The 12,344-nt window shown below is 41.5% G+C and overlaps 1 protein-coding gene across 3 annotated transcripts in view; it reads right to left on the bottom strand.

Moving 5' to 3' along the window:
- Window positions 1-736: 736 nt before the first annotated feature.
- Window positions 737-12,344, bottom strand: part of GART (phosphoribosylglycinamide formyltransferase, phosphoribosylglycinamide synthetase, phosphoribosylaminoimidazole synthetase) — a 39,917-nt gene continuing 28,309 nt past the window's right edge. For all 3 annotated transcript variants that reach the window (XM_075770868.1, XM_075770886.1, XM_010299204.2), the window contains 8 exons: window positions 10,822-11,070; window positions 10,331-10,483; window positions 8,968-9,171; window positions 8,500-8,631; window positions 7,743-7,873; window positions 6,391-6,532; window positions 3,294-3,409; window positions 737-2,061 (listed from right to left, as the gene is read on the bottom strand). In XM_075770868.1, the coding sequence (XP_075626983.1) occupies window positions 1,879-2,061; window positions 3,294-3,409; window positions 6,391-6,532; window positions 7,743-7,873; window positions 8,500-8,631; window positions 8,968-9,171; window positions 10,331-10,483; window positions 10,822-11,070 (1,310 nt within the window). In that variant the 3' untranslated portion in view covers window positions 737-1,878. The remainder of the gene's footprint in view (window positions 2,062-3,293; window positions 3,410-6,390; window positions 6,533-7,742; window positions 7,874-8,499; window positions 8,632-8,967; window positions 9,172-10,330; window positions 10,484-10,821; window positions 11,071-12,344) is intronic.

Below are 12,344 nucleotides of genomic sequence, written 5' to 3' on the forward strand. Positions count from 1 at the left end.
AAATCCCATTTGTCATCAGTCTTAGGTGGCAAAATACCTGAGTCTTGCTCAAGCTGTCTGTGATGGAATGGGGTATCAGATCTGGAGTGCCCGAGTCTCTGCTGCTGGCCTTCCTGACAGCGATCAAAACGCTTTTTTTTCAATAATGTTGTATTTATTAACTGTACAGGTAGTGATTTCACCCCTAGTAATCTTACTTCTTCTGTGAGTTAATTTAAGTACAATTTCTTTTGACTTGTAAAAGGTTTGCTGCATCATGGTGAAGGCACTGAACTTGTGCAGGCTGAAGCCTTGCCAGAGCTGGACGCTGCCCACATCTTTTACATTCTGACTGAGGCAGGCTGGATTTCAAGCCTTGGCAGGCAATTTGCGCTGCTGTGGGAGGGGAGGTTTGTAAAGAAAAACACCGGGCTGAAGACGTAGCTTTTATTCTTTGCCCTTTACAACCAAATTAAATTTGACCATGTCATTTTCCTCTGTATTTGAGTTAGCTTTCTCCTCGGTGACAAATGATGACAGGAATATTTTGTCAGGAAGTTTCTTCATCACAGACCATCTGGCCAGTGAAACTGCAACGTCACCACACTCCGTGAATCATTACTAACTTATGCAGGACTGCACATGTCTGTAGCCTCACCAACTGATTTACAGTTGCTGTACTGTAGATGAAGTTAGATTCTGTTTCACAAACTCCTCCTCCAGCTTGTACTCCAGGTAAAGGAATTCCAAGGAAAGATTTTGATATTTAATTTTTTACCTTTATTAGACTTTATCTCAAATCCATAAAATATAATCACCTTCAGTCAGATGCTTCTGGCTTGTATGGGGGAATATCAATTATTTTAGTAAATACATCAAAATGTTTTCACAACTATATTAAAACATTAAAAGAAAAGCAGGTGCTTTTTCACAAGAGTTGAGCTGTACAAAACCCCTTAGTTTTCAGACTGATAACATTTACTGGGTTTCCATCAGTATTATTGCAGGTGAAAATACTATTCCAAGAATAAAGGCACTTCAGCAGAATTTCTGAAGAATGTCTCGGAAGCCAAGAACACATTGTTTTTTATCTAGTCCTAACTCCCTTTCTGCTCATTCAAAAAAAACCAAACCAAAAAACCCAAACCAAACCCCAACTCTTTTGGCTCTGAACAAACCTCTGAGGGGAATTCATATGTGGATTCACATGAGGATACTCAAAGGCAAATGGTCAGCAGACATTCAGCAGGACAGCAGGTCCAATATTTGAAATTACGGGACATGTCCAGAATCTGGGCTAGACAAGATCTTCCACCATTAGAACAGAAATTATATGGAAAAAAAATCTATTTCATTATCTGCAGGAATAGTTAGTGTTTTGGCAGGCCAGTTTTTCTTGTTTTGGCTAGAGATTTTTATGAATAAAGTTTTTTGCCTTTACCTGTCTCTTCCCTTGTAGCAGTTCCATTACTTTTCCTCACAAATACTTCACAGGACATGACGAGAATCCCGTTACAGCCTGTACGGTCTGTTGGAGAATGATACTGACGTTCCTAAGTCAGTCTCAGAGATGCTCAGATCTCCCTGTAACCAACTGAATATTTTTGTTTGTTTAGAATGTTGGCCAAAGAAGTGATTATAATTAGGAAGCATGTAATGGAGCCATTGCTGAAACTACTGAGAACAGCCCCCTGCCTTAATAGTCCCATTTGTGGCTTTCTCTGGATTTTACTTCAAATCTTTAACAATTTGAGTGAGAACGTGGCGTGGTAAAAACATTTTGTTGAAAACATTTTGTGAAGAGAATACAGTGTGCATGTTATTAGGCTGTGACCTCTGTTTCAATCCCTTAAGGCAGCCCAGCTGTCCCACCTGAGGACGTTTGCGGACACGCTGCTCCTACTTCCAGCAGATCCTGCCGGCTTCCCCCACCTGTACGGCCCCGCTGGCGACAAGCTGCAGGGCAGCTGGGAAGGCTCGGTGCTCGGCCTCCTTCACCCTTTCCGACAGGGTCTCCACCGTGTCACCAATCTTAACTGGAACTGCCTCTTGGAAAATGATTGCTCCAGCGTCAACTTCCTCCTGTAAAAGCAATAGCCAGAAAATCTGTAGGGTTGAAGCGGGGCAGGGGAACCAGCTGTACGACAATGAATGTAATCCAGCTGCCGCGGGGATCTATTCATCATTACGCTATTGCAGGAAACGTGAATTTTGGGCTAATGTGGGGAATGCAGAAAAGATGCTGGCACTCACGCTGGCCCGTGAGGAACTAACAGAAGCGTAGGGTTCAAAGAAAAAGAGAAGGTAGGCAGAACACCAGTGAGTAACATTTCTGCTACAGGAAACAACAAAAGCTGTGTTAACTGGGGACACGACAGGCTAAATTGGACAAAATACTGACATTTCAATTCAGAAGAGTGAATTAGCCAAGCCTTGGCACAGAGCGGGACTAGAGGACCCAGCAGATCTTTTTTTTGCACATTAATGAGGCAGATCCCTGCTGTTTAGTTATTGTTTCTCAGTACGTTGCCACACAGAGAAGAAACCCTAAGTCATCTCACGGAGAAAGGAATGCAATCTTTCCTTCTATCTGGAAAAATAGTTGTTGTCTCTTTTTCCAAGAGAAAGCAAAAATCATGAGAACAGATTTCAGGAGTGGCAAAGGGGAGGGATAATCTGAAGAATGCAGTAGAGGAGGGAAGGCTAGTTACTGTCAACCCTGAGAACTGAACAAGATAGAAAAAATGCCCCCTGAACTGCTAAAAAATGTGCATCTTCCAAGTTGATAGATCTCTGGCTTTTGCTTTCTTATTTTTTGACTTACATAAATTGCCAAGTTTCTCCTCCGTTCCCACAAACATTGGATTACTTATTAACAAATCTAAGCTTCTCGTGCCGTTTCCAGGGTTGCTTTTTTTTTGTTTCTTGAAAGCAAAAAATAAGAAGGTTGTATGATAAAATCTAAGAAGTTGGTGCTGTGTAGTAATAAAGATTTTAGGTTAGCCAAGGCCTTATATGAACTAGTACCCCCACTCCAACTGGAGGAAAGCAGTGCTGGAATGTTTAGGGAAGAAGTTAACTTAGGTAAAGCTTAAAGTCCTGCATAGCCTATTCATTTCCAGTTCCTTCTCCAGGGAGAGCAAACCAAAGCACTATATTGTCTAATAATGTTATGAATGAACAAAAGAGAAAAGGTAATCAAACACGATGCTATAAGGGTGTTCCAAGCAAGCTCTGAGGTGAAAATCTTCAGGCGAATGAACGCTAGAGTGAAAGGGAGGGAGGGAGGGAGGGAGGGAGAAGGACGTACTTACAGCTACAAAGTGTACAGTGCAGCCTGTGACTCGGACTCCAGCTTGTAACACCAATTTGTGGGCATTTGCTCCCTTAAAGGAAGGCAGTAGAGACGGATGGATGTTCAGTATTTTTCCTGGAAAATTGTAAATGAGGTCATTGTCTTTTAGCATTCAGCCTTACCAGAGCGTTCGAAGTACCACAGTCAACAGAGGAACAAAATACGTTTGTAAAAAAGATCTTTCACAGCTTTTGCATATGCTTGTTTTTTGAGGATACTGACAGATAACGAGCCCAAAGCATTTCAGAATGCCTCACTATTTCAGAAAAATCAAAGACAGCAATCAGTTACTATTAATTGCATGGCTACAGCATATTTCTCTGGTGACGAATACTGATTAATTTTTTGATGTAGCTGTCCTTTCCCTCAGCATCTTGTCTTTCTCTTCTTTGATCACTCTTTCTTACAAACTCAGCACCCAGAAGAAACTTGGTGCAGTTTCAAATGATGTAACAGTCCCCCTCGTGACAAGGCAAAAATTCTTTAGCCTGGACTCTTCCTCCACACCTGTTTTGGCTTAATAAAAGACAACAGCTGCTCATACAGGAGCCCTTCTCTCTGCCCTTCTGAGAAGCACCTGTCTACCAGTACTACTTTTCCACACGGAAAGTTGGCTGGGGGATCCTGAAATTGATAATGCAACCTCTAATGCTCAACCAGGTGCCACCGTGGTTGTAACCCTGGGAAGCCTGTTCCTTCCATTTCCCTTCAAAGAGAAAGCGTACGCCTGACTTCCTACCTAGCTGTAAAGTAAGGGACAGTGGCTGCCTGTGACCTCAGAGTTTCACCACTACAGCAATGCGATGGTTAAACCATGAGAAAACCTTCTTTCTTCTGGCAGGCTTCCCCTGTCTGCTCCTAATATGTCTGTGACAACTCCTCCTGCCCGTTCTGGACCAGAGTGAGGTCAAAAGGTGCTTGACAGCCCTAGATCTTCTCTCAGATTCAGTACAGGATAAAAAAAACCCAAAGTGGCCATTGGTACTATTTATACCACAGCACGCTACGCCCACATCATCTCTGCATGCCTCCTGTTTAGGAGGCCTGTATGTCATCAGGATTCATTGAACACCACCTAAATGCCAAGCAGCGAGACTGAGCTGGCATATGCTGGCGGAGGCAGCAGCATACTGAAATACAGGCTTATGGTTTTGTAATGCAAAGTGAAGGCCATTTCTGGCAGCACGATGCGAAACTTCCACTCTCACGGCAATAACTCATGCAGATACTGACCTGTGCAACTTAAAGAGGCAAATGTATCAAATAATCTTCAACAATATCTCAGATGTGGTTTCTATCTCAAAAATACTCCTTGCCTGCTGCTTGAGTGAAAAAGCATTGGGGACAGTGAGCCCAAAACAACACTCTGCACTTCTGTCTGAGTTTCCCCAGTTCCTCGTTACAGTGCTGTCAGAAACTGCTCTAAAGGAACGTGGGTTTCTGTTTACTTGGTTTTGTTTTGTTTTTTAATCTGTCCTTTATCTTAACATTCAAAATTAACACTTCAGGGCCGTTAAGCAAGAAAGAGTTTCACAACTAACGTCACACTCTATGTTCTTGGGACTGCGAGATAAAGTAACACCTTTTAAGAGAGCAGCAAGAAGAATTGATTACTCATGGATAATTCAGAGTAGTCAGTTCCTAGGCATGGCCAGGTCAGAGTTTAACAGCAGGCTCCTGTCAGCTGGCACAGATCCCTGAGCTGAACTGAATGTTTGAGCTCACATCTAAGACCTAACTGAAGCATACTCTTGGTCAGAGCTCAGGTAGGTATCTGTTTTCAAGCTCAATTCAGTACTGGACATTTTAAAAAAATGAGTTAACCATCCTGTAGCAAAGAAAGTCTTTTCTTTTGCTCTCAGGCCAGTCATACATGTAACGCAAATCCTGCACTGTACAGTGCGATCATCAGCGCTGGAAGTGCTTGGTCCCTAAATCAGAGGGAGCTAAACTCATCCTTTATTTGCACCAGATCTCTGCACTAGAGAAAGTTCTTTGCCATCCTCTACACAGATACTATACTCAAAGCACATCTCTTGTAGTGAGGGATTCCTAACTACAGCTGTCTACAGCACAGACATTTACATCTTCATCTTCTGGACTCCGTAACAAATGGAGAGAAACAAAACCAATTCATCTGATTTACTTTAGCTGACAGCTTCAGCATAAAATGAATTGCCTCCTAGGAATGCCTGTTTCGCCCCACTGATTTTAAAGAGAGGTTTGAAAAGTAGCTCAGGTGTAAAAGGTCTGTGTCACAGACACACCCAGGGTAACACAAAAGTCACCAGGTGAACAACAAAGGCCACCTGGAGAGCTGCAATGTATAGGCTGACCAGCTTGTAACTGGTATGAGCAAGAACTAATTTAAGTAACCATGACTGAAGCCAAAGCAGAGCAGTGAGAAGAGCAGCTGCCTCCCCATGATTCAGGACTCCCTAAAAGAAACAGAAAGAGATAAGAAAAGGAATGTAACAGCTGGGGGAGGGAGAGCAGCCACTGAAGCAGGCAGAGGTGTTACTAGCCTCTAACAAAGACCTGGAAAAATTGTAAAAGATGACCAGAATGAAGACAATGTGAACACTTTGGACAAACAAGAGCTGAATCTGCCTGTGAAACATCCCTCCCTTGGATTCAGACAGCTCCTGGGTCTCATTAACAGGAACTGCATGTTGATGCCCAGTTTTGCAGTTTTACAGGCAGCCAAGGCAGCTCATCTGTTAGGGGAAAGAATTCTCGGTGGCTGGATGCTCACATCTCCCCAGCCAACACCTACTGCTTAGGCAACAATTTCCCCTTCACTTCATGTTTATGGAGGTCTAAAGTTTTCATCGCCTTATTTGCCCTTAGCTTCCTCAAACCTCTGTGGAAATGATAAAGGGAAGGGGAAAAAACTTGCCTCTTTCTCATCCTTTTCCTTACAAGATAAGAAGAATCTAGTTTTCTATGAACCCAGCATTAATATGGTCCCGTCTCTATATTTTTCCCATTTTTCCTGACGATAAGCTATAAAATTACTTTTTTTAAAAATGCATACGCTACTATGCTGTGCTTACCTTCCCATTTTTTGACAAAAGGGCCTGACAGTATTCGCATAAATCCAGCCAGACAGATCAGTTCAACTGAAAATTCTTCAAGGACTTTGTCAACTGCACTGTCAAATTCAGTGCGACTTTCATACAATTTATGGTCAATAACCTGTGATAATCCAAAAGACGAAGAAATACGAACATGGTGTTAATTTAACCTAAGCACCTCAAGAGCACAATGAAGTGGTACCCTGTAGTAATAAACAAAACCCAAGTAAATCTCCACGTGCGACTCAAGTTGGGAGCACGTACGCAGCAAGAAGAGCAGTTCATAAAGGCATGCGGCTAACAGACAAACACGCAGTCTTTACTCCTATTTGCACAGAGCAATCAGCACAGTAGATGAGGGGTTTATTTTATTAGGCCCACAGCTGTAGGTCCCAGCATTTGGACACAATTTAACAACCTACAAATGTAGGTTGTTAAGATAATCTAATGTCTTCGAATGATTTCACTCAATTTAAGGCTGCTGATAGTTTTAAGTGGTTGAGCTTTTCTGAAAATTGTATCGCAAAACCTTGAAGGAAAGGCTAATCACAAGGTGATAAAACAGCCCCTACTGTAAATGGCCAATACAACTGAGTTAAGTATTTTCTATCCAGGATACATCCCCTAATTTAAAGAGGAAGAAGGCAGCACTACGTAACTTAAAACATCCACAGCCTTTTAAATTTACCAGATTTACCATGGTGGCACATTTTAAGTATCACAAAGTAGTTTTGAAAAAACAGAAGTGGTTAGCTGAAAAGGTGGCAGAGGGCACTAGAAATAGAGCCCAGCTCAACACTGGGCTGAACTCTGCCACGAACTACCAGGTAATGACTGACAAGGCACGTACTCCTCAGTGTTTCTGTTTCACCACTCATTCTTCATCTCAACCGCTAAGACCATCATCCATGGACGGTCCCACTGAGTTTGACCTCTCTATTTCATTCAAATGAACTACTGCATCTGTTTAGCGTGTAATTTTAAAATTAATTTCAGATAAAATAGCTTGTTACTTTAGAGCAAATGCACTGCAGTTAAATAAATGGCAAAGTTTCAACTGTAAAAGTTTTGCACTGGCTTAATACAATGACTGTTCCCCAAACCATCAGGATTGCTAGCAACATCTCTGAGAAGGAGAAAAGGAAGCATTTTGCTTCCCATGTTAGGTAGTTTGCCCAAGGGCACAAGTTCATGACAGATGAAAAAATAAAAGCTAAAAGCTTCCTGTCCAACCATCTCTTACGCCAGTAAAACTAATTATCTCACAGTACCTTCCTGCTGCAGTCAGAGCTAATGATAACTAATTTAAAAAAAAAAAGAGAAATACCTACCCTTGTAGGAATACCAGCTCTTTCAGCTTTCTTTAGCCCCTCCACACCAGCTTTGTTAGAAACAACAAGAACTATTTGTGCAAAACTGGTGGGCTTCTTTGTGCTATTTATGAGGGCTTCCAGGTTTGTGCCTGTGAGTGAAAAAATAATTAATGAGTATCGAGTCATTCCTGGAGAATAAATATATTTAACAGCTAGAAGAGGTTTTAAATAAGCAGCAATATGGGTTAGACCCAATCCAAAAAACACTGATGTTAATGGTAATCTTTTTTTCATTTATTTTTACTGGGAACTGAATTTGACAGCTGGAGGCTACAGGGTTTTTACCAGCAATTAAATTTGTCAACTGTAATTTTTGGAATTGGAATGACAATCTACTTCTCAGCAAGTGAGAATAGCAGAAACCCTGGGAGCGCCTCTATGGCAAGAAGAAATTCTGATCTGGTTGTGAAATAATGCTGCTGTCCCTGTAGTGCAATGCAGCGGTTGCTTGAACCTAAAGGCATGCAGAAATTCGTAGGTAAAATGAACACAGATGCAATTCATAGTCAGTTTGCAGCAGAGGTTACAGATCATTCTGTTTGTGACTGAAATTAATCCAAGGGCAAAATCTATTCTGCCTGTTACTGAAAGCCCGTTAGAAGCCTGTCAGAGCTTCCATGGAGAATTGCAAGGACTTCAAGAGATTTTGAATCTGAGCTTAAGTTTCTTTTTCAATAGTCTGTTTTATACTGTAGTGAAGAATATAAGCTCTCACCTGTTCCAGAGATAAGGACAGCAACCTTCACTTTGTTTGTCTGGATTTTGCCTTGGATATGGCTGTGCACAGACAGTGACCTATTTGCTTGCAAGGCTCGAAGCATATTATGGACTTTAACAGGGGCAGAACCTGAACACGTACAAGAAAAAAAACCAAACACAAAACCAACAACATGTAAATAAAGGGAGAGACAGAGAAAGGAGAAAAGTACACATGAAAAGAGACTAGTGGTGCTGCTTTACTTCTCATTATTTATTTATAGTTCTGGTGACATCTGACATTGCTAAGCACATGGTCTATGAACTAAGATTGAAGTTGTGAGGATTGTCATTTTAATACTCTGTGCAAAAAAGCGATGGAGGTGCCATTTAAGAGATTTTCAGCTAACCTCCATGGAGACTCACCAGCTAAGGAATTTAGATCTGTTTTTTTTTTTCTTTTAAAGGAAAATAAAAATCTAATAACCTTTTTGCAGGGAGACAACTTTCCCAATCAGCCAGGCAGCCTCGTGTCTCTGTATGTCCTTGAGGACCTGCTGAGCCAGCTCCTTCTGAACTACCAAGACTGCACCGATCCCACAATTAAATGTCCGAGTCATTTCCTCCTCAGAGAGATTCCCTTCTTTATGGAGCCAGCAAAAGATTTCAGGAATCTTCCAGGTAAGAGCATCTGAAAAGAATTGAAAATACAAATGAAGAGTGGAAATCACTACCAACGAACAAATACTAAAGTTATTAGAGCATTAAGAGGCAAGGTCTGGATGGAAAGCACAAAGTCCCATAGCAGCATTAGCTTGAGTAAACTCAGCTTCCGTGCATGGAAATAGATGCTTTTTCCCTCCTTATGGAACAAGGCTTGGGAGTAGAAAGAAGTGTTACTCTGGGAGGAAATTCATCATACTGCTCCACTGCAATCCATTAATCAGGAATTCAAAACAGGTTCTGAGGCAGTCTTTGGAAAATGCTCTTCTTGAAGGTGATAACTCTGCTTCTAGACAAACTATTGTACCAGAATGATAGCCTTAAAAACTGTCACAAAAGTCTCACGCTGCCCCCAATTCCAACAAGGCAAGGATGATTTACAGCAGTGTGAGAAATGCTGACGGAAAAGTCACTGTAAAGGAACTCCCTCGTCATGTTATATTTAAAATGGTATTAACCCCACTTATATATACTGGTGTCCACTGTTGGACCACTGTTTAAGTGACATGTGGAAGACTTATTTACATGCAGTTCTGGAGTGCAAAACTCAATATTAGTTCCCTTATTTTACTCTACAACCCAATGAACACTGCATAACCTTTGGCAAGTCATTTACCTTTCCATACTATGCTTTCTCCATAAGTGAAATACTACCTCTAGCATACCTGACAAGATTGTGGTGAGGATGCATTAAGGTATGTCAAATAGCATGAGATGTGCTTGAGCTAGTAATCATACCTGAATGCTAATCAAAGACTTTATGAGTGTCATTTAATTAGCAATAATTTTGTAGGTTATTGCAAATGGTGACAGCTCACTTTGGGTTGCTTTTAAAGTTGTTTTATTTTTGCAACTACAGATAGAGTTTCCTAAAAAAATCCAATCCAAAACACCCTTGGGGGAAGTGAACTCAACGAGCAGCAGTCTTAAGACTACAAAGCATTGTGACTGGTTCTATTTCAGGCCCAAGGAGAAATTCAGCAACAATGAAGAAAAAGGCGAACTTATTTCTAGACAGGCAAGTCTAGCTCTTACAGTGCGAGTCAGTTAACATGGCCCCATGTACACAGCCTCCCCCAATCCATATTAACATGCAGCTACTTCTACAGCTTTTCTTTTTATCTCACCTAAAATGACACCAAAGGACTCTGGGAGAACTCTGGGGATGTTTTCCAGCAAGCCCCCTCCTGTGATGTGGGCATAGGCTTTCACGTGGCCTGAGCGAAGGACAGGCAACAGAGTCTTACTGTAGATCTTGGTTGGGGTTAACAAGAGATCTCCTGTAGATGAAAAAGGATGAAAGAAAACCAGTTACGGCACAGAAACGTTAATCTCAAAATATTAACTTGCTGGATACTAATCGCATTGTACTACAGAGAAAAACACAACGTTCTACCCTTTTTAGCATACAATTAGTTATTTATCTCCCTCCCTAAATTTTTTTCCTGCATATGTGATTCACAGGAAAAAAGAAGACAAAAACACGTTCAAGAATGGAGTAATTTTTTTAGTGCCTTAGAGAAGTTACAAAAGCAAAGGCACAGACAAAACAATTGTGTGACAGTTGCCTGTTCAGCAGTTCAAGTTATAATGCAAGAAACTGCTTTGTAAGTGGTACCTAATGTCTGGTCACCGGAGACACCAACTGGAGAAGAGAAATCGAATGATGACTTTTCCACAATCTTCCTTACAAGGCTGTACCCATTGCTGTGAACCCCAGAAGAAGCTACTCCAATAACCACATCTCCATCAGCAATTCTCTCCAGCTGGGGCAGCATCTGCCCTCGCTCCACTGCACCGACAGCAAAGCCAGCCAGGTCATACTCTCCGGGTGGATACATGCCTGGCATTTCAGCAGTTTCTCCTCCTGTGGGAGCCAAAAAAAGAGAAAGGGGGATGTTGGAAAACCATTGGGACCTGTAGGCATGCAATTTTTCAAAGTTTTAAGCTCATAAGACATTAAAAGACTAGGTTTTTTAATTAGCTATACTAACATGAAAAAAAATTAAAAATACGTTTGTCACAGGCCCTTCAATTGAACAAGCAATAAAAAGCTAGGAGAGAACATTTCCTCCCTCACTCTGACAACCAGTATCAAACTGCTGTGCATTCACATTTTAAAATCAAAGCATACATTTAGTACTTCATATTTCCAAACTCCTGCCAAGTTTCATATCCTCCATGAAAAATCTACCAGATACAAGACATACAAGAAATTCATCAAAGGAACGACATAACTATTAGTCTCACTTGCCTTCATGAAGATTTTGTATGTAGCGCTATCTTGCCTGCCACTCCTGCCCACAACCTGGCCATCATTATCACCCCAACTCTGAACATCTAAGGTTTATAGTCTCTTTTGGGAGAACACCTCTAAAAAAGGACCTTTCCTACCCATCCATGCAGATGAACTGTTGTCTAGGCTACCATCTTATATCCTGATTATCAGAACATCCTCCTGTTTTGTCCTGTGTAGTGACAGGACAAGGGGTAATGGATTTAAGCTGAAGGAGGGTTGATGTAGATTAGATATTAGGAAGAAATTCTTCACTGTGAGGGTGGTGAGGCACTGGAACAGGTTGCCCAGAGAAGCTGTGGATGTCCCATCCCTGGAAGTGTTCAAGGCCAGGTTGGATGGGGCTTTGGGCAACGTGGTCTAGTGAAGGGTGTCCCTGCCCATAGCAGGGGGGTTGGAACTGGATGATCTTTGAGGTCCCTTCCAACCCAAACCATTCTGTGATTCTATGATTATATTATGACCTCTGCCCAACATGCTGACCAGTACTATCTTGTTTTTCTTTTGCACTTAGCAGGTTTCATTCAATACAAAATTATTCTCTTTCCAGGAAGTGTCCCTGAAGGGGCTCCAAATTTACCTGAGTGATGCCGGAAGCTGCTCTTGTGCTCAGTGCTCAACACTAGATTCTCAGGAAGCTTTTCCAGGTTTCTACATTACATTGCTATAAGCAACTATAAAATCAAAGTTCATTTGCTTAGATACATTGGTTTAAATCTGTATTTAATAATGTTTGGGCAAAACCAAGCATGTAGGTAAGTCCTTCAGTACCTTGCTATCAAGTGCGATGAGCTTTAGGTGGTTGAGCTGAACATTCAGCTATTGCAGAAATGCAAGGTAGGAAT

This window comes from Balearica regulorum, chromosome 1 (assembly GCF_011004875.1).
Source record: "Balearica regulorum gibbericeps isolate bBalReg1 chromosome 1, bBalReg1.pri, whole genome shotgun sequence".
NCBI lineage: Eukaryota > Metazoa > Chordata > Aves > Gruiformes > Gruidae > Balearica > Balearica regulorum.